Here is a 20348-nt window from a genome sequence, read left to right as displayed (position 1 = left end):
TCCCAAGGTTGCAGTCGCCTTTCTGGAGGGAGCTGAAAGACGAAGGCTACGACGGTGTTAGGGGAGACAATGAGGGAGGGAGGAGGCCTGGGGAGTCCGCCTCGGCACGGGAAAGGGCCGGGCAGTCCCGTCGGGGAAGTGGGAGGGGAGCCCCCCTCCCGGCGCCGGGCGGGAAGCGCCTGCTGCCCCGGGCTCTGAGCCACTCCACTAGCTTCTCGGCGGTCGATCGGGACTCCACCACCAGCTGTCCTGGGCTCCCTCCTCGGGCCTGGCCCATTCAAGCCGCGGTAGAATCGCGGGCAGTGAGTTTGGGGGGCGGAGGGAGGACCTCGAGGCTCCTTTTCTTCAATCCCAAATCCTGCTTCTCCCGGAGACGAGGCTTTTGCTAGGGCATCTCTGCGGTCTGGGTTTGAGGGGGGAGGAGCGAAAGATGGGGCAGTCTTCTTACAGCCTACTGAGAAAAGGCTGGGAGGCTACAGGAGTGCCTGGCGGATGGGACTGCCGCGAGGCTGGGGAAACGGGGTGGAAGTGGCTTGGACCTAGTGAGAGAGGCACAACTGGGGTCCGGACCGGCCACAGGCAGTAACGCTACACCTGGCCCTCTTCAGCCCCGGAGTCCGCCCTCTACCCCGGCTAGGCACCGGGGCAGGGAGGATCATGGCTCGCCTCTTCAGTCCCCGGCCGCCCCCCAGCGAAGATCTCTTCTACGAGACCTACTACAGCCTGAGCCAGCAGTACCCACTGCTGCTGCTGCTGCTGGTGATCGTGCTCTGCGCGCTCCTGGCGATGCTGGCTGTCGCGTCAGCCAGCGGCAGGGTGAGCGGGGTTGCTTCTGGTGGTGCGGGGCTCCCTCCCCACGGTGGTGGGAGGGTCACCGCCTAGAGGGCGTTTTCTGGGTAGGGACTTAGGGCGGGGTCTTTGCTGGAATCCAGGAGGGAAGGACCGAGCCTTGCTAGGAAATGTAGTGACCCTGGACAAGTCACTGCACCTCTCAGGTCCGTAGTTGCTGGGCCGCTGGGAGAAAGCTGAGCTCTGGGTGCTTTTAATTTTTCTCAGGGTACTGACAGACCTTTTGAGCTTCTGTGATCTACTGGTTCTAGAGTGAATTCAACACCGGGTTTTCCCATTTTCCAGAAGGGAAATTACACTGGGCCCCGTGGGAATCCGTTTCCTGGTTTTCTTTCTCTCAGAGGGGCTGTGGGGCAGCTGTACCCATAGACTCTCAGAAGGCATCCTACATCCCACTCACATTTAGTCCCCAAATAAAGCCATTTCCAGTTTCTTTCTTTTTTCTTTTCTTTTCTTTTTTTTTTCTTTCTTTTTTTTTTTTTTTTTTTGAGAAAGGGGGTCTTCAATTTCATTTCTGGAAATATCTTCCTCCAAGTTTTCTTTTCACTTTTCGGAGGCAAGTTGGGGAAGCCACTAAACTGACCAGTTCTTGCTGGGCCACCTGGAAGTCCAGAAAGAGGTGGAGACACAGGACAGGGACAGGGGCAGGAGGTCCACGTCCAGAGGTGGGTGGTGAAAGTGTAGGGCTCCCCCACCCCACTCCCCACCTTGCCGGGAGGGAGGTTCCAGGTGCCCCTTGCTGCTAGAGCACTTCTTGGGGCTGGGAGGGGCTGCTCCCAGACCTGTGCCCAGGGCAGGAAATCTCCTTAAGCAAATTGGCCAGATTTGGATACACTCATTCCTAAGTGTTCCATGAGGTAGGATTTTTCACTTGCATGGGGACCCGAGGATAGTATTCTAATTCCGACCTGACAGATAAGAAAACAGGCTCAGAAAGGTCCTGGATTCACAAATGCGCCATAGGGGTAGACTCTGGGTAGATGGCCCAAGCCTCCCCCATCCCGGCTGCCAGTGAGATATTAGGTTGAATCATATGAGACAGCAGGCTCTGTAGATTAAAAACAGATTCTTGGCAACTTCCTATGGTTCAGCCTAATCTGAATGGCCGGCCCAAATGCCCTGTCTCCTTTTCTGTCTTGAGTTAAAGACACTTTCCAGAAGCAGCCTGGGGGGCTCCCTGCTCTTCAGCTTGGAGGAGCTCCCCAACCTCCACACTCCAGTCTTGCCACAAGCACCCCGTCCCCACAGGATCTAGTTTCAGATCCGGGCTTCCTGACCACTGTGCTGTGTGCACTGGGTGGCTTCTCGCTTCTCCTGGGCTTGGCTTCCCGTGAGCAACGACTGCAGCGCTGGACACGTCCCCTGTCGGTCCTCGTGTGGGCAGCGCTACTTGGGCTAGGCCATGGCTTCCTGTTCACTGGGGGCCTGGTGAGCGCCTGGGACCAGGTAAGAGGAGCAGCAGGTGGAGCGGGGAGCAGGAGCACACCCAGGCCAAGAGCAGCCAGCAGCTTCCGGTGCCTCTGCTTCCCCAGGTGTCCTTTTTTCTCTTCATCATCTTCACTGTGTATGCCATGTTGCCCTTGGGCATGTGGGATGCCGCAGCTGCGGGCCTTGCCTCATCACTGTCCCACCTGCTGGTCCTTGGGCTGTACCTTGGGCCTCAGCCTGACTCCCGGCCACCGCTGCTGCCACAGGTGAGAATGCGCGTAGCACAGGATGCGCCCAGGGGCCCGGCGGCGCGCAGGACTGGTTCTACTGGCCGCTATTGGTTACTCTGAGCATGCGCTGATCTCTCGCCCGGCTGCGACTCCACGGCAGGGCGCCACACTAAGCACAGGATACAGACCCATAGCCCCAGACGGTGCCCTCAGGGAGCTGGTACATCACTGCAGCCAGAAGCTGCAGACACTAGAAGACGCCTCTGGGCCCACGGGGAAGGGACTTCACCAGGGGACCAGAGTTGTGGGGACAGATTTGAATGACAGAACCTTCACAGAGAATGTAAAAATTGGAGCTTGAGTGGTTTTGGGCTCGGGGGCCGCGGAGGGGCTTAGATGGTGGGGTGGTATTCCAGGCAGAGGAAACGTGAGTGCAAGGGTTTCTAGACCTAGGAGGCCTCTTTGGTGCACAACTGAGTCTAGAGCAGGGATACTGGGGCCGGGAAAGCGCCCCCTACGGGCACGGCAGTGTGGCACCGATTGCCTGGAAATACTTAGGTCTCTAACTGTGGAGTCCTACTCAATCCTCTCGGAGAAACTCCAGCTGCATGCGTCACCGCTGCCCCACCACCTGCGGCCAGCACCCTCTAAGGCTGATCCTCTCCCGCAGCTGGCAGCAAACGCCGTGCTGTTCTTGTGCGGGAACGTGGCTGGAGCCTATCACAAGGCACTGATGGAGCGTGCGCTGCGCGCCACGTTCCGGGAGGCCCTTCGGTCCCTGCACTCGCGCCGGAGGCTGGACACTGAGAAGAAGCACCAGGTATGCTGGGCCTGGGAGGCTAGGCGGGACCAGGGTTTGAGAAAGGAGTTGTTTATATCACACAAGGGGGCTCCTTTGCAAGGCGAATGACTTTGGGCAAGCTACTTGCCCTTTTCTCTCCTCCTTTGTAAAACGTGGCTACCACCCACCTTGGGGAGTTAAGTCTCAAAAACCCTGAAGCTTGTAAAAGCAGTTTTTCTTTTTAACATTACTCCTTTTTTTTTTTTTTAAGATTTTATTTATTTGACAGAGAGAGAAAGATCACAAGTAGGCAGAGAGCAGGCAGGGGACAGGGAAGCAGGTTCCCTTCTGAGCAGAAAGCTGGATGCCGGGTCTCGTTCCCAGGACCCTCAGAACATGACCTGAGCCGAAGGCAGAGGCTTAACCCACTGAGCCATCCAGGCACCCTGTAAAAGCACTTTTATGATACTAAATGAAAAACTTTAATTCTGGCATTGGTGCTGGGAGTTCAGTCCCTAAAGGTGTATAGTGCAGGATGGGTGCTGAAGCCCAGCTCTATGTGATGGGGAGGACCTGGGGGAGTACTCTGGGGCACACTAGTGGGGCTGGGGAAGTGGGTGAGCTCCTAGATTGTTGGGAGGCTGGCTTTAGGTTGCAAGAAGCTGGTTGTTCATAGTGATCTCCTCTAGGAACACCTACTCTTATCCATCCTTCCTGCCTACTTGGCCCGAGAGATGAAGGCAGAGATCATGGCACGGCTTCAAGCTGGACAGGGGTCACGGCCAGAGAGCACCAACAACTTCCACAGCCTCTATGTCAAGAGGCACCAGGGAGTCAGGTATGAGAGAGGATGGCCAGAGGGGAAGGGGGGATGGGCCGAGATCTTGGCCCCACTGACACCTTCTGCCCTCCCCAGCGTGCTGTATGCTGACATCGTGGGCTTCACACGGCTGGCCAGTGAATGCTCCCCTAAGGAGTTGGTGCTCATGCTCAACGAGCTCTTTGGCAAGTTCGACCAGATTGCCAAGGTCAGAGGGGACCTTCTTCCCTACCCAGGGACCTTCAAATGCCCACCCTGGAGAACCCTTTACAAGGGAAACTCCTGCCACCTATGATCCCAGTCCCATTTCAGAGCCCATGTATTCTAATGGAAGATATCCCAATGGAACTAGGAAATCCTTTCAAACAACCCCAGGTATGGAGCTGCTCACCACACACCTCAAACCTGGAGAGACTTCTCAACAATGCCCCACAAATGCCCCAATGACAACACCCCCAAACATGCTCAAGTCCTCAGTGTAGGGGATCTCTGGACACTACAACCAAATCTAGAGAGGTTTTCAGATGTTTTAATCTTAGATTTTCCAAGGGAAGTCTCTGCCTCATGCAACATCAGTCCAGGCCAATACTGCCTCCTGTTCAGACCCCAGGGATGCCCCCCAACAAACCTAATCTTGGGTCTCCCCCAGAAAACTGCAGTTTTGAGGCCACACTCATATGCTCAAATTTGAATACACCCTACACGTGCCAAAGCTGGGGGACAGCCACCAACCTCAGCCAGCCCCATATCAAGTTAAGGGAATCCCTAGATCTGACCCAGAGACTTCCAACCTCAGAATTTGTTCAGGAATACCATTTGCTCCCACTTGTCCCAGCCCCCTCGTGCCTCCTCTGACCTCTAACCAGGTGCCCCCCCCCCCCCCTGCACACACACACACTCCAGGAGCATGAATGCATGCGGATCAAGATTCTGGGAGACTGTTACTACTGTGTCTCTGGGCTCCCACTTTCTCTGCCTGACCATGCCATCAACTGCGTGCGCATGGGGCTGGACATGTGCCGGGCCATCAGGTCAGCTCAGGTGGGCGGGCAGGAGGGCTACCCAAGGATGGATGTGGGGGAGGAGCAGGCAGGGTACTGGAGGACCTCTTGGAGAGAGGGAGGTGTATGGCAGCGTTCAGACTGTCCCCTGAATACCCTGCTCAGGAAACTCCGCGCAGCCACTGGCGTGGACATCAACATGCGTGTGGGCGTGCATTCGGGCAGCGTGCTCTGCGGAGTCATCGGGCTGCAGAAGTGGCAGTATGACGTCTGGTCCCATGATGTCACACTGGCCAACCACATGGAGGCGGGTGGCGTGCCAGGGTGAGATGTGGGGCTGTAGGAGGCCACGGGAAGTAGCCACCCGGGCCTCACACGTGCTGCCACCCTATTCATAGTTCCCTAAAATGAGCACAATCCTACCTGGGGCTCAGGGAGATCCTGATGTGCAGGGAGGAGTGCTGGGAGACACCTCTGGGAGCACAAGGCCTTGTTTAAAGTCAGACCTCCAGGAAGGACCCTGGGAAAAAATGAGAGGTTTGCAGGCCCTCCCTCCTGACTCTCACTGACCCCTCTTTCCAGACGAGTGCATATTACAGGGGCTACCCTGGCCTTGCTAGCAGGGGCCTACGCTGTGGAGGATGTATCCATGGAACACCGGGACCCATACCTTCGGGAGCTAGGGGAGCCCACCTACCTCGTCATCGATCCCCGGGTAAAGGCCCAGTCTGGACCCCATGGGCTGGCCCGTACTAACCACCCACAGCTGACAGGCCTGATCTCTTCTCCTATGCCAAACATTGAATTCCTGGATTCCAGTGTGTGCATCAGGGGGGTGGAGGGCCAACCTTCTAAGGGGTGTGGGGAAAATGTAGAATGCATTTGTGATCTTGACTCTCAGCTCTCATATGCCCCAGGCTGAGGAGGAGGATGAGAAGGGCACTGCAGGAGGGCTGCTGTCCTCTCTCGAGGGCCCCAAGATGCGTCCATCACTGCTAATGACGCGCTACCTGGAGTCCTGGGGCGCAGCCAAGCCTTTTGCTCACCTGAGCCACCTAGAGAGCCCTGTGTCCACCTCTACCCCTCTCCCAGTAAGTGCACCTCCATCTGAGCCCAAGTACTTAATAACCCCACCCTCACCGCCCCTCCCGACTTCCCTGTCCTCACCACCAGTGAGTCACTTGATGACATCCCGAGGCCCTGAACTGTCTGGTTGCCCCAGTCCCTGGTTCAGGCCTTTCCTTGCCCTTCCTTCCAAAGAAAGGGCAAAGATCACTGCCCTCTGAGCTCACCTGAGATACAAAATCCTATAGACACTATCTATGTCCATTGTTCCCCAGCCTCCACTCGGGAACCCCCTTCCATCAGTACCACAGAGGTATAGCCCACACTCATCCTGGGTCTGAAGCCAGGGCTTACAGCCATTCCCACTGGGAAATGTCTCTGTCCAACTCCATTCCTGAGATTAGACCCTCTCTTTTTATCCCCACTAGGACTAGGAAGGTGGGGGCAAATCGGTTCTTGTCCCACTCTCCAGCATTGGTGTGAGGATAAAATGAGGTGACAGTGAAAATCTCACATGGCCTTGAAGGAAGTCATCCTGATCAGGCAGGATGACTTCCTTCAGGCAGGGGTCAGGCAGAGAGGGAAGAGAGGACACCAGAGCACTGTAGATTCCTGGTTGATCCTGTGCTTGTCATCAGGATCAACTCATCAGTGACCCTCAGCTCATCGGTGACCCACTAGCTGATGCAGGAAGCTTTATCTCCCCAACTAGCTGGCTCTCAGGGTTGGTGCTTGGTAACAAGTGCCAGAACCCTCTCTTGCAGGGACTGAGGCCGTGTCCCCAAAGGCTTGCCCCAGGAGTAGTTTCCTCAGCCTGCTCTCCTCCACTTCACCTCTTCCCCAAACTTTCCCAGCCACCTTTCTGCAGATCTTCTGCTCAGAATCTTCTCTACTGGGTAGACCCAATTGAGTATGTGGGATGACTTCAGAGTACACTTTCTGTGTTCTATCTCTCCACCCCACCCACCCAGCAGGAAAGCCGGCCAGAGATCAGTGAGCACTGTAGAGTGGGGCAGGGGCGAGGGGATCCTTGGCAGCAGTGGTTCAGGAGAATACCTAATACTGAGCCTTAACATAGAGTAGGGGAAGGGCCAGAAGGGCTTAGTGGGCAGGAGGGAGAGGAAGAAAGAATCCAAGACCCTTCTGACCCCTGTAGGATGAAGCCCCCCAGGGGGAGATAGAGTAGAGGGCGGGCTTTGATGGGAGCCCAGGAACTGTGAGACAGTGTTGGGTGCAATACCTGTGGTGAGATGCCCCCAGGAACCCACGCCACATCTCCCCAAGACCCCACTAGTGTGTGCAGGCTAGGAAGTGTCAGGGTAGAGAGTTAGGAACCCCTAATTCAAGGGTATCTCCCAAGTCAGGGCTTCACCAGCCCAGAAGTTCACTTCCCACCCCCTGAAGTGCCAAGCCCTCAGTCAGATGTTAGAAAACCTGAGAATCACATCAGCTTACCCCTACAATGGGGACCTCTGGGGTGTTGGCGCATGGTTGATACTAGTATATACCATCCATCCATCCAACCATCTATCCATCCATTCATCCTTCCATTCTTCCACAGTCTTAAACCACTTACCATATGGCAGGCGCTAAGCTAGTTCTTGAGAAGACAGAAATGAATAAAACGTTTTCCCTGCCTTCGAATAACATATAGGCATTGAGCAAGGTAGAGAGGCAAGTGGGTAGTTGGAAAAAGTTAGGCTCAGACCGAGATGCATAGACGGGCTCCTACCTAGAACATCCCTTTTAATCTCCCTTCTCCTCCCCTCTCCCTCTCCTATATGCCAAGTTTGGGTCTGTGGGGACTATGTGATGTGGCCCCCTGTGACCCTGCTGCCTTCACTTAAGCCAGGGGAGCAGGAAAGCATAGTCCCCAGACACCTGGCCCTGTGCAGCGGCCGCTGTGCTTCACTCTCTTTCTTGGGGCTTTACTTGTCTGCTTGCTTTTGATTCTTTGCACACAGCATGCCTTCCTTTTACTGCAGAAAAAAATGACTGTGACCAGGTTTGGTTTTTTCCTTCCTCCTTCCCTTCCTTCTAGGTTTTTTGTTTTCTGCTCCCACCACGCCCCAGCTCAGCCTGACCACAAGGGAGTCAGAATGTTTGGCATTGTCCCTCAATTTAAACCAACAAGGATCTTTGGGCATGCTGAGGGGATAGGCAAGTCTCCGCCTTTGGGATTTGGTTAGTCCCTAGGAAAGATGACCACTCCTCAAACTTACAGGGTTGTCTCATTAAGTGGTAGAAACTGGGGAAATAAGAGCATAAGAACCCTGGGTGTCTGAAGAGTCCGGAAGAACCTTTAAGGAATCAATGTGGTTTGACCCTTCCCTTAAGGGCAGGTGGGATTTGATGGAAAGAGGAAGTCATCAGAAGCAGGGGAAACACAACAGATGCTCAAGGCCAAGGACGTGTATAGATACGGAATGCCTCACCCTAGAGAGGCTTCAGGGATGCTCAGCATTGCCTCGTCTCCCCCCTTCCCTGTGTTCTCCCAACAGGAGAAGGCCCTTGCCTCCTTCAGCCCCCAGTGGAGCCTGGACCGGTGAGGAGGCCCCAGCATCTCTGTCTGAGTGACCTGCCTCCATCCTCCCTAGGGGGGCTGCTCCTGCTTTGCCCACATGCTGTGGAAGGTCTCCTGTGGTGACAGACTGGGCTCTCACTGTGCAGGAGCCGTACCCCCCGAGGACTAGATGAAGACCTGGATACTGGGGATGCCAAGTTCTTCCAAGTCATCGAACAGCTCAACTCTCAGAAGTATGGAGAACAGAAGGCAGCTGGGAGGGATGTGGGGCTGGGCCCCCAGGTAGCAAACGGGTGTGTTCCCCTGATGACCCAGCAGGAAGGGAGCAGCTTCTCTGCTCCAGCCCAGGAAAACACACATCTGGCCACCACGGCCCCCCACCTGCCTTGCCCTGCCCTTTCCTCTCTGGGGCTCACTGCCCCCCACCTCCCGCCAGACAATGGAAGCAGTCAAAGGACTTCAGCCCACTGACACTGTACTTCAGAGAGAAGGAGTTGGAGAAAGAGGTAGGTGTGGGGGGTGGCAGGGGAGAATTTTCTAGCCTTAGTTCCAAGGCCTTTGTGGCCTTGGAGAGCTGGCAAGCCCCATGGTCATACCTCACCCCTCAGCTCTGCTCAGTTTGTGATTCTAGGTTGAGGGACTTGTGCCTCTCTCCAAATGGAGGTAACCCTATAGATTGGATTACTAGGTGGGGATGGGAGGGAGGAGGCCGGCTCCTGGGAGAGCCGTAGCAACTACCTGAGACTGAATGGGAGGCTGGGATACCTGCTCCTTGCCTGCAGTGGACACTGCCAAGGTTACCGGCAGCCCTGGTCGCTCCTGCCGCCACACTGACCCCTGTCCTTCCAGTATCGACTCTCTGCCCTCCCCGCCTTCAAATACTATGCAGCCTGCACCTTCCTGGTCTTCCTCTCCAATTTCATCATCCAGATGCTGGTGACCAACAGGTGAGAGCCCCAGGCAAGGGTGGCCCTGAGTCTCAGCCACGGACCACCAGGCTCCTGCTGATCCTTGACCCACACTTTCTTCCTTTACCCACTTCCCCTTGGCTTCAGACGCTGAGCCACAGAGGAAGTATGTGTTCTGGGGAAGCAGTGATAATCACAGCCTTCATTTTGACTACCACACATCCTGTGGACTGTCTACGGAATCTGAGCACTTTCACATGCCTATCTCTGGGTCCTGATCACTTTTCCATGAAACAGGTTCTGTTTCATTGAGAAGCCCAAATCTCATAGCAGATGAGCCTAGGAAGCAGGTCCTCATTTTTACCCCATGGCTGGGAGGGTCTGCAGCCAGGTGGAAGAGCTCTGGCCTGAAGGCTCAGAGACTGGCTTAATGCAGCCTCAGCCCCTCGTGAGCCCCCTGCCGCCTTCCAGTACTGTTCCTGCCCCCACCCCACCACCGCCCTACACTCCCTCGGCTTTCCTGGCTTTCCTGGATCGTTGGCATGCAATGCCTTTTATCAGCGCAGACCCCAGTGGGGGCCAGTTCAGATCCCCAGGACTGTTCCTCCCCACATCTCCCAACCAGGGTGCACAGCACCCTCCCAGCACACAGAGCATCTTCTAACCCTTCAAGGCCTCACTCACTCTTGTCTCCCTTTAGGCCCCCAGCTCTGGCCATCACCTATAGCATCACCTTCCTTCTCTTCCTCCTCCTCCTCTTCGTCTGCTTCTCAGAGCACCTGACGGTGAGGTGGGCTTGGGGGATGGAAGTGGTGAGCTGGGCCCTTACCATGACCTGGCCTGAGGTGGGGTACCCCAGCCACATGGCTAAGGTTCTTGTGCTCCTTCCACAGAAGTGTGTCTTGAAAGGCCCCAAGATGCTACACTGGCTTCCCACACTGTCTGGCTTGGTGGCCACACGGCCCGGACTGCGAGTTGCCCTGGGCACTGCCACCATCCTCCTCGTTTTTGTCATGGCTATTACCAGTCTGGTGAGGGCAAGAGGGGGCCCCAGGCAGCCCCATCAGGGCCTTTTGAACCCATAAGAGGCTGAGTGGGGACCCCTGGATTTGGGAGAGCAGCTGCACTGAGGCCAGGGGATTCTGGCAATGTTGGATGCAGTATAAAGAAAAAAATTAATCTGATACCTGTATAATTGTTCATAATTCTCTGGTGGACCTCCTTCCCATCTTTTCTGTGTAGACAGATATTCGTTGTTTAGCTCACTCACTGTGATATTTATTGTAGCCGAGTCTGGCGGATTTTTCAGAACATACAGTCACTCCTAGAATTCTATCCCTGAAAGACACCTTAGGAATCATGCCCTAGCCAAGTCACAGAAGAGGAAGCTGAGGCCCAGAGAGGTTAAGTGGCTGGCAAGAGATCACACAGTGGCTCCACTGGCAGACTAGCTCTCAGGGCACCCTCTCCTCCCATCCCTGACTGTCCAGCAAGGACCCCAGCGCTAAGGCTCCCTCACCAGCCAGAAATGGCAGGATCTACCCCTTTGGAGGAGTCTGGCCCTCATCCCTAGGTCAGCCGAAACCCAGCACAAGCCACCACTGGGCCCCAGGAGCTGCCTGCCCACCTCAGCTCTTCACCTCCTTCTGCAGTTCTTCTTACCGGCAGCATCAAACTGCCCTTCCCGGGCTCCCAATGTGTCCTCCGTGGCTTTCAACCTCTCCTGGGAGCTCCCTGGGTCCCTGCCTCTCATCAGCGTCCCGGTGAGTGTTCCTCACAGCCCTGAATCACTTTATCCAGAGCCTGCCTTTGCCCGTCTGCTACCCCTTTAGTTAAAAAACATTCCATCCTGTGAATTGGGATGGATATAAAACACACATGTGTGTGTTTGTGTGTATGACACTCCTTGTCCCCAGATAGGACCTGGGCCCTGGGAGGGGTGGGACAGGAGCCCTGTGATATTCTCCCACCCCGGCATGTGGCATATGCCCCGCCCCTTGACAGCCCCACCCCACCCCACAGTACTCTATGCACTGTTGCGTGCTGGGGTTCCTGTCCTGCTCCCTCTTTCTGCACATGAGCTTTGAGCTGAAGTTGCTGCTGCTCCTGCTGTGGCTGGGAGCCTCCTGCTCCCTCTTCCTGCACTCCCATGCCTGGCTGTCTGACTGCCTTATCGCCCGCCTCTATCCAGATCCCTTGGACTCCAGGTGCGCATCGCCATGGGACAGAGGTGCCCAGAGCTGTCCTCGCCTCACTGAGCTGAAAGGGGGAGGGTGGCTAAGGGTTACATGGGCACTGGGGGTAGGGAGGAGGCCATCGGGAAGGGGCAGGGCAAGGGGCAACCCTGATCCATGGCCTCCTCAGGCCAGGGGTGCTGAAGGAGCCCAAACTCATGGGAGCTATCTCCTTCTTCATCTTCTTCTTCACCCTCCTTGTCCTGGCTCGGCAGGTAAGTCACCCAGCTCAACCCACCAGAGCTTCCCTTTAAAGGGGGAAGCGGGGTCCCCATATTTGTGACTTGGTCTCTCTCACCGTTGCCCTCAATCTTAACATCTTCAGGGTTGAGCCCAAATAGTGTGTCCACCGGAAGCTTCTAAGTGAACCTTCCTGCTCCCTTTCTTTCTCCTTCACTCCCCAAGGGAGGTGCCCTCAAATTCTCCCTCCCTCGCCCCTCCCACCCCAAGTCCAGGAAAACCACCCATGAGAAAAAATCTGCCAAGTCTGTCTGGTTTGAATCTAGTTCCAAGGTAGCCTCCCCAGGGTAGTTGGCCCTTAGGCCTTCTCTCTAGACTGGGGAGTGGTATGGTTTGAGGCATCATGGAGTGGGTGGGGGGTGAACACTCAGGAGCTGAGGCTCCCCCTGCACTGTGTCTCCACTTGGGCCCCTGGTGACCTTGCCAGAATGAGTATTACTGCCGCCTGGACTTTCTGTGGAAGAAGAAGCTGCGGCAGGAGCAGGAGGAGACAGAGACAATGGAGAACCTGACTCGGCTCCTGCTGGAGAATGTGCTCCCCGCACACGTGGCCCCCCAGTTCATCGGCCAGAACCGGCGCAATGAGGTGACTCCCACCCCTGACTCCTGAGCCCCAGATGCCACAGGGACTAATTTTGGATGAATATCTTGGCCCTCAGCCCATCATCTCTGGACTCCTCCATATTGGGTTGGGTGGCCGCCCAGTCCCTGTCCCTATCAGGTAGATGCCTCCGTTTTCATAAGCTCTTAGGCTTAGTCTGCTGAGCACATAACTTCTGCATTCCAAGTACTTACTTAGAAGGGTGCTTCTCCAACTCATGGCCACTCCATACCTTGCAGAAGCTTCTTCGAGTGTTGATGGGAGATGTATGGAGAACATACACCCAGCCCTCTGGACCTGCACTATCCAGGATGGTAGCCAGTAGCCATGTGGGGCCATTTACATTTAAATTAATTAAAATGGAACATTCAGGGTCTCAGTCTCACTGGACACATTTCAAGTGTCTAAGAGCTGCTTATGCCCAGTGGCAACCATATCAAACATCACATACTCAGAACTTTCCAACCACAGGATTTTCCATTGGTAGATGTTAATCTTCATCCTCAAATGCTCTCTGGTCAGACCATCAGAGAAGGTCACCCACATATTAGTGCCATTTTGTCTGTACTGCCTGAACTTATCCCTGTCTGCTATGGAGATACTGTTGGCCTGTCTTGAGGAATGTTAAAAGAAGCAGGTCAGGGTCTATTCACAGCTTTATGTCCCCACCAGTTGCTCTCTGTGCTTAAGGTTGGCAGTAGATCTACTTCCGCTGGTTTCTACTCTTATTTATACTGGGACTCTTGTAATTCTTCCTGTTTCTGTCTTCACATGGGCTGCTAGAAAGCCCAGAGCCAGAACCTAGGACTGACAAGGACTTTGTGTCACCCCTTTTATGAACCAACTTCAAATAGGATTCCATCTTTCCTGTCTTACTTTTATTTTTCCTTTTGTCACATTTCCCCTATTATTTTATCTTCCATATTGAAGCTATCTTTGTAAACTGAGTTAACTGGCTTAACACCCATTAGCAGTAAGATAGGACAGAAAGACAGTTCCCACTAATATGATCCCAGTTCTTGAAGAGATGCCTCTCACATTGCTATGAGGTGACCCTGGCTCCAAACCCCTATCTCTCCTGGAATCATAATGAGACCCAATCTTTGACTACCGAGTCACACATCCAGGTAACCTGGCCCTACCCTCTCCCTCCTTTCCAATCCTTCTTGAATAGAGGAGTAAGAGTATGGACACAGGGAAGGTGGCCCATGCAGACCCACGGGGGAAAGAACGTGGCTTGCTCCCTCATCCCAGCCTCCCACCCTCCAGGACCTCTACCACCAATCCTACGAGTGTGTCTGTGTCCTGTTCGCCTCCGTTCCAGACTTTAAGGAATTTTACTCTGAATCCAACATCAACCACGAGGGTCTAGAGTGTCTGCGGCTGCTCAATGAGATCATTGCAGATTTTGATGAGGTGACAGCTCCAAGGGTCCCCCAGGCCCTTTGTCCTGGATGCTAGAATTTCCCACCAGTCCCTCCTGCTCACTTGCTCTCCGGCCAGGGGCCCATGCTCCTCCTCTCCCTGGCTCTGCCGCTCCTCCTCTGATCCCCAGCTCTCCAGCAACTCTTCCCATGATTCAGTCTCCCTCCTGCCACACTCCCTAACCCCACAACCTGGTCCTTTGTCTCTAAAGGCCTGGGGCTGGGCTTCTGAGATGGAAGGGAGGGAATAAGAAAGACAACCTCCTTTCTGTACAGCTGCTCTCAAAGCCCAAGTTTAGTGGGGTGGAGAAGATCAAAACCATCGGCAGCACCTACATGGCAGCCACAGGCTTAAATGCCACCTCTGGACAGGACACACAGCAGGTACAACCTCCCTTCCTCGCCTACCAGCCCCCCTCTGGGCTTGCACTGCTAGGCCCTCACTGCCCCATCCTGGTGGACCGGCCCATTGCTAGGATGCTGAGCGAAGCTGCAGCCACCTGGGCACCATGGTGGAGTTTGCAGTGGCCCTTGGATCAAAGCTGGATGTCATCAATAAGCACTCATTCAACAACTTCCGCCTGCGTGTGGGTGAGGGCCCTCTCTTGCTGGGCCAGTCTGGAACTTCCTCTTCACCTTCTTAGGCTCTTCCTCCCCCAAGTCGTTTGTTAGCTACTCTCCAGCTCCTCCCTGGACCCCCTCCAGCCTCATCCCTGGAGGCAGAGCATGAAGCTGCTGGGCCAGGATCTCTGGGGCTCAGCTACCCCTTCCCTAAGCCACACCCCTCCAGACCCATTCTCCTTTCTTTCTTTCTTCTAAGATCTCCAGGTTCTTCACCATAAGTCCTGGAGCTTCCTCCTCCTCTCTCCCTCCTCAAATCTTCCCCCCACCACCTCCCAGGGCCCCTCTTTACCATACCTCTTGTCAGGGTTGAACCACGGACCTGTAGTTGCTGGAGTGATTGGGGCCCAGAAGCCTCAGTATGACATCTGGGGCAACACGGTGAACGTTGCGAGCCGAATGGAGAGTACAGGAGTCCTGGGCAAGATCCAAGTGAGGAGGCACGGGGTTGGGGAAGGGGATAGGGCCACCCCCATACTCCAGGCTCACACCCTTTCAATCACAGGTGACTGAAGAGACAGCCCGGGTGTTGCAGTCCTTAGGCTATACCTGCTACAGCCGGGGCATCATCAAGGTCAAAGGCAAAGGGCAGCTCTGCACCTACTTCCTGAACACAGATTTGACACGAACTGGCCCTCCCTCAGCCACCCTAGCCTAAGACCCCCACCCATCCTCTCCATTCTAAAATCTTCAATAAAAAGACTCCGGGGGCACCTGGCTGGCTCAGGGGGTTGAGTGCCCGACTCTTGATCTCGGCTCAGGTCTATCTCAAGGTGGTGAGACTGAGCCCCACATTGGGCTCAGCACTGAGTATGGATCCTGTTTAAGATTCTCTCTCCCTCTCCCTCTGCCCCTTCTTTCTCTCCTCTATCTATTAAAAAAGCAGCAGCAGCAGCTCCTGGTATAGCTACAGAACACCTCCTTGCCTCTCAGCAGGATGCTGCTTCCCAAGCTAAACTGAGTGTCCATACACAAGTATGATCGATCATGAGTGTATTAGAAAGGAGTAATTCTTCGCAAGCTCAGGAAGAGGACTGCCTCAGCCTCCCAGCCTGATTCCAGAATTTTGTACACCTCGGAAGCATAAAGAATTTTAGCCACATGGTTCAAAATAAGGATTTGACTATTCCTGTTTCCCATCCACAAATATTGGCTAGGAAAATGTCATTTGACCTTTATTCATTCAATAAACACTAAATAAGCATCTATTCTGTGCTTCCAAGGCAGCATGGGCACTAGAGGCCTGGGAAATGATCTGTTGGGTCCCTCCCTGTTGTCAAATTGACCCATGCTTTCCAGCCAAGACCTGTAGACAGTTTGGGGCTTCTCTTGTTCTCAGGTCCCTCAGATACCCTCTTGCTTCCTTCAGCAGGTGCTGATTTAGATGGGTCCTGGAGCATCCCTGGTTCATTGCTCCTTGCTCATATTTGGAGTCTGTGAGCAATATCTTGACACCCTAGGTTTGTTACACGTGGATTCTTGGTTCTTCTCCTAGTTGCTTGCTCTTTACAGGAGAGATTACGAAAGTACACTGCTGCCACTTCTTCTACCATCTTCCTAAAATGCAGTTGGACCAGAACCAGTCTCAGGCTCTCTAAAACAACAGTCATCCCTCAGAAAGAAAGACTTAACTCTTTCACTTACAGGAATCTTAATTTCCTAAGAATGACCAGGGTTACAGAGGGCATCAGAGTGTATTTTGGGTACTGGCAGAAAGCTGATGTGCAGAATTCCACGGACTGAGATCTGATGAGTTTGTTTTCAAGTGAAACCTCTTTGGAAAATGGAGGAAAGTCCCTTAGAACATTGCACACTGAAAGGACAAAGATGAGTAGCAGGAAGTTGGAGTCATGGTAACAGTGATACCCATCACAAGCTTCAGGGGAGAAGTCCCACAGCAGTGCTAAGTGTACTTAGAACATCCGCTGATTCAAGGAGTCTGGAGTGATAGGCACTCATGGGTGGTCTTCCTTGGTCAGCTCCTTCAGGGGTCTGTAGCCCTGTCTCGTTCTAAGTATGATCTGCAGCGCTTCAGAATGGGGGAGGAGAGGGGATTCTGGTTTCTGTACCTTTGTGTCCCTTTCCAAACTGAAAATCATGGGAAACTAAAGGATGTGCCTCTTACCTGTTGAGAAGGACCCCCTCCGCTAAGAGTGCCAGGAGCATCCCTCTTGCCCCTAATGCACGTGCCCCACACAGGGCTGACCCAACGTGATACCAGTTTTAATCGCAAAGCTGCTCCAGGCTATCACTTTGCCCTTACCTGCCCTGCCCCGCCCCGCCCCGCCCCTCCCCTCCCTCCTCTTCCGCTCCACCCCACTCCTGTTCTACTCCTCCTCCTCCTCCTCCTCCTTCTCCTCCTCCTCCACAAGGTAAACTGGGTCAGGCCAATGTGGGGAACATTCTGCCACGAGGACCGCCAGCGTCCTTCTACCAGCAGTAGCACCACCACCACCAGCAACCCCCAGGGCTAGTTCAGTTCGTTTCACTGGAGAGCGTCGATGGAGTCGGCGAGGCTCCCGGAGGGGCCAGCCTCGGAAGGCGCGGGGGTGCCCCTCACCGTCTGGCCGAGGGTGCCCCCGCGGCGGGTGCTGGACGCCTCGGAGCCGGTGCCCTCCAACAGCTTGGCGACGAAGCCCACGCCGGCCGAGCGCAGAAGGCCGCCGCCGGCGCACGCGTACAGCACGGGGTTCACGCTACTGCTCAGGAAAGCCAGCGCGATGAACACGTGGCGCGCCAGTAACAGCGGGTCTCCCATGGGCGCAGCGCCCCTGCCGGCCAGCACCCTGCCCGCGTCGACTAGGTTCACCAGGTGATAGGGCAGCCAGAAGGCGGCGAAGGCCAGGATGATGAGCACCACCAGGCGGCCAGTGCGGCGGCTGCGGCGGAAGCGCCGGGCCAGCAGCCGGCGCCTGATGTCCGAGTAGCTGGCCACCACCACCAGGAAGGGCAGCAGGAAGCCGGTGAGGGCCTCAAAGAGCAGATGGAATGCTCTGGCTCGCTTGCTGGAGTACGTTAGGAGGCAGCCGGTCTGGTTGTCCTGTCTCAAGTCCACGTTGCGGTACACGATGACAGGTATGGCCAGCAGAAAGGACATCACCCAGATGCTTGCTAGCACCCACCAGGCAACGGCCTTGGTACGAAACTTTTGGGACACGAAGGGGAGGGCGACTGCCAGCGAGCGGTCCAGACTCATAGCCGTGATCAGCAGGACGCTGGCATACATGCTGACTCCACAGGTATAGTGAAACAGGCGGCAGCCAAACAGTCCAAAACCCCAGGCGCCCTGGGCCACAGAGTAGAGGAAAAAGGGGGCGGTAAGCAATACAGCCAAGTCTGCCAAGGCCAGGTTCAGCACCAACAAGGCAGTGACAGAGCGCTTCCGCATCTTTACCAGGATGCTCCACACCACAAAGCTGTTGCCGGGAAGCCCCACAGCCAGCGCCACTGACAGTAGGATGATAGTCAACGGAATGATGAACATGACCCCTAGTGAAGAGGTACTGCCCAAGATGTAGGGTCTGTGGCCACTGCAAGGACCTGGAGGGTGAGGGTGAACACAGGCATGAGGGTAGGGGACCAACGTTTCCTGATGCCTAGCCTGAGTACTCTAGTCCATCTCCAAGATCAGCATTGGCAGATGCACCTCTGCGATATATTGCCTTCAGCACTTCATCAGTGGACCTGTCTTCAGGGGACCTGGCAGAGCACAAAGACTGGTTTTCTAACTGGATCATGGGGCTCCTTCCTGCCCACAGACCCAATTGCAAAATATGGAACAACAGCAGCGGCAGTACTTTCATACCCTTTCTGCCTCCTTCCTTTCCGAGACCCAGAACCACATGGGGGAGGGGGACCTTCCTTACCAAAGCTGCACCCCTCAAAAGCCTAATTTCTCTGTCACGTGCCAGGCCCTCTCAGTCCCACTGACTTCCTCCAGTCACTGACCAGCTCTCTCCGGAGCTGCCCAGGGCCCACCAGGAAGAACAACGATGGGGAGGAGTCTGAGGCTACAAGACAAGAACAAGTCCTCCCCCGTCCTTTTAACCACTGCTCAGGCCTTCTTTGGAAATTCCTTTGCACCTTCTCTCACGGTTGTATCCTGCCTCATACCTCCCCTACTCCTAGGATACTTACTTCCAGGCTTTGCCAGGTACCGGTGGGAAGCTGGTGCCAATCTGAAGACCAGGGCAGAGTGGTGTAGTCTATTCCCAGACCTGCCCCTGTTCCAGGGTCCCCAGCCCCAGGTCTGGTTGCTGTCGTCTAAGTCCGCCAGAGAGGAAGTACCAAGAAGCAGAGGAGGGGGAAGACACATCATGCTGAGGGTGGGGCTGAAAGTCCTAGCCCTCCCTTCACTCTGGGGTGGGGGAGAATAGTCTTTGTGTTCCAGAAGAGCCTAGCAGGGAGGAAGACTCCTCAGGGGTGGGACCAGATGAGAAGAGCCCAGGAAGGTGCAGTGAGAGGAAAGGAGTGAGGGGAGTGAGTAGGCTGGGGTGTGGCCTCAGATGCAGGTCTAGACTGGAGAGTTGGATAGAGTACTAAACTGTCATACAGGAGAAGGAGGGAGGGATGCCAAAGAAGCGAAATGGGCTCAGATTGAGAGGCCAGAATATGGTTATCTTTATTTATTTATTTATTAAAGATTTTATTTATTTATTTGGTAGAGATTACAAGTAGTCAGAGAGGCAGGCAGGAGGAAGCAGGCTCCCCGCTGAGCAGAGAGCCTGATGTGGGGCTTTATCCAGGACCCTGAGACCATGACCTGAGCTGAAGGCAGAGGTTTTAACCCACTGAGCCACCCAGGTGCCCCTATGGGTATCTTTATACCACTGTGTAAATAATGTAGATTTTTAGATTAATAGGAAGTGTAGGTTAGACCTTTGGCTAAGTTATGGGTTAGGGTTTAGGTAACGGCATCCTGTCTTTGGCTTGGGTTCAAGTTGGAGGGGGAGGGCCCTCCTCCAGCACCTGCATCTGTTCCCTCATTTAAAGCGGTTGCTTCAGCTCTAGGTCAGTCAGTTCTCCCTTCCCTTTGGCAAAAGCTGAAGTCCAAAGTATCTCCTTAGTATCCCACAGAATTTCAGTTTCTGCCCCCTTCCCCAGCCACTTGCCTTGCACTTGCCCATGTGGCTTCCCTGCCACATGAATCTGGATTTAAGATCTGGGCACTGGTCAAAGAGGTCAGCAGCACCTCTTTCCTACCTTCCCATAGTTGGCTGTCAGGTCCCACCTTAGACACACAGAAAAAGTAGAGGCTGAGCACAAGGAGAGGAGGTAGCGGCAGTGGTGCCTCATACCTGCCCTGCCAGGACGGGAAACCAGGAATGTGCAAGGAAGAAAAGCCCCCCCAAATGGTCACTCTTCTCCCTTCCTGGAGGGAAAGCAGTCTCCCGCTTTGACCTCTCCTGCAGGGGCTAATATCCGAAACATCTTTCCTTCAATCTGACTGTGAGACTTCCTGCTTCCCTGCCAACTCTGTCACTTGTCAGGAAAGATGCGGCCTGTGATGGTTGTCATGGAGGTCCTTACCCTTCGCAGCATGCCCACTTTCTCTGCTTTGAGGAAAGCCCAGTGCAGAGCCGACCCAGTAGCTGTGAGGCAGAGGATGTGATGCAAAGAAAT

The 20348-nt window shown here is 54.8% G+C and overlaps 2 protein-coding genes across 4 annotated transcripts; one reads left to right on the top strand and one right to left on the bottom strand.

Annotated features, from left to right (window-relative positions):
* The first annotated feature begins 136 nt into the window (after positions 1-136).
* ADCY4 (adenylate cyclase 4) lies at positions 137-15476 on the top strand. 3 transcript variants are annotated; one of them, XM_059373002.1, is made up of 26 exons: positions 160-287; positions 609-816; positions 2098-2295; positions 2382-2543; positions 3178-3327; positions 3978-4126; positions 4205-4316; positions 5012-5139; positions 5275-5433; positions 5692-5824; positions 6027-6200; positions 8676-8719; positions 8845-8931; positions 9135-9204; positions 9548-9645; positions 10307-10391; positions 10500-10637; positions 11259-11369; positions 11629-11813; positions 11971-12055; positions 12508-12666; positions 13951-14097; positions 14382-14489; positions 14582-14696; positions 15034-15158; positions 15232-15476. In XM_059373002.1, the coding sequence occupies exons 2-26, from the start codon at positions 658-660 to the stop codon at positions 15382-15384; spliced, it is 3234 nt and encodes a 1077-aa protein (XP_059228985.1). In that variant the 5' UTR covers positions 160-287; positions 609-657; the 3' UTR covers positions 15385-15476. The 3 variants fall into 3 exon arrangements, with proteins under 3 accessions (XP_059228986.1, XP_059228985.1, XP_059228984.1); XM_059373001.1 differs by having other exon boundaries at positions 160-302; XM_059373003.1 differs by lacking the exons at positions 13951-14097; positions 14382-14489; positions 14582-14696; positions 15034-15158; positions 15232-15476 and adding an exon at positions 12921-13838 and having other exon boundaries at positions 137-816.
* Positions 15477-15888: 412 nt separating this feature from the next.
* On the bottom strand, positions 15889-19044 carry LTB4R (leukotriene B4 receptor). Its single transcript, XM_059372139.1, has 2 exons — positions 18864-19044; positions 15889-18266 (listed from the first exon to the last, which is right to left on the bottom strand). Exons 1-2 carry the CDS (start codon positions 19042-19044, stop codon positions 17212-17214), a joined length of 1236 nt encoding a protein of 411 aa, XP_059228122.1. The 3' UTR covers positions 15889-17211.
* Positions 19045-20348: the final 1304 nt, after the last annotated feature.

This window comes from Mustela nigripes, chromosome 13 (genome assembly GCF_022355385.1).
Source record: "Mustela nigripes isolate SB6536 chromosome 13, MUSNIG.SB6536, whole genome shotgun sequence".
Lineage (NCBI taxonomy): Eukaryota > Metazoa > Chordata > Mammalia > Carnivora > Mustelidae > Mustela > Mustela nigripes.
The sequence above is the reverse complement of the archived record's forward strand: the minus strand, read 5'-3'. Positions and strand labels throughout refer to the sequence as shown.

Excerpts from the sequence above, each read along its gene's own strand:
- LTB4R (XM_059372139.1), bottom strand. The coding sequence starts at position 19,044 with ATGATGTGTCTTCCCCCTCCTCTGCTTCTTGGTACTTCCTCTCTGGCG. Across the intron at positions 18,267-18,863 it reads GTACCTGGCAAAGCCTGGAA|GTCCTTGCAGTGGCCACAGA; the intron begins GTAAGTATCCTA and ends CTCACCCTCCAG.
- ADCY4 (XM_059373002.1), top strand. The coding sequence starts at position 658 with ATGGCTCGCCTCTTCAGTCCCCGGCCGCCCCCCAGCGAAGATCTCTTC. Across the intron at positions 4,127-4,204 it reads AAGAGGCACCAGGGAGTCAG|CGTGCTGTATGCTGACATCG; the intron begins GTATGAGAGAGG and ends TGCCCTCCCCAG. Across the intron at positions 14,490-14,581 it reads CTGGACAGGACACACAGCAG|GATGCTGAGCGAAGCTGCAG; the intron begins GTACAACCTCCC and ends GCCCATTGCTAG.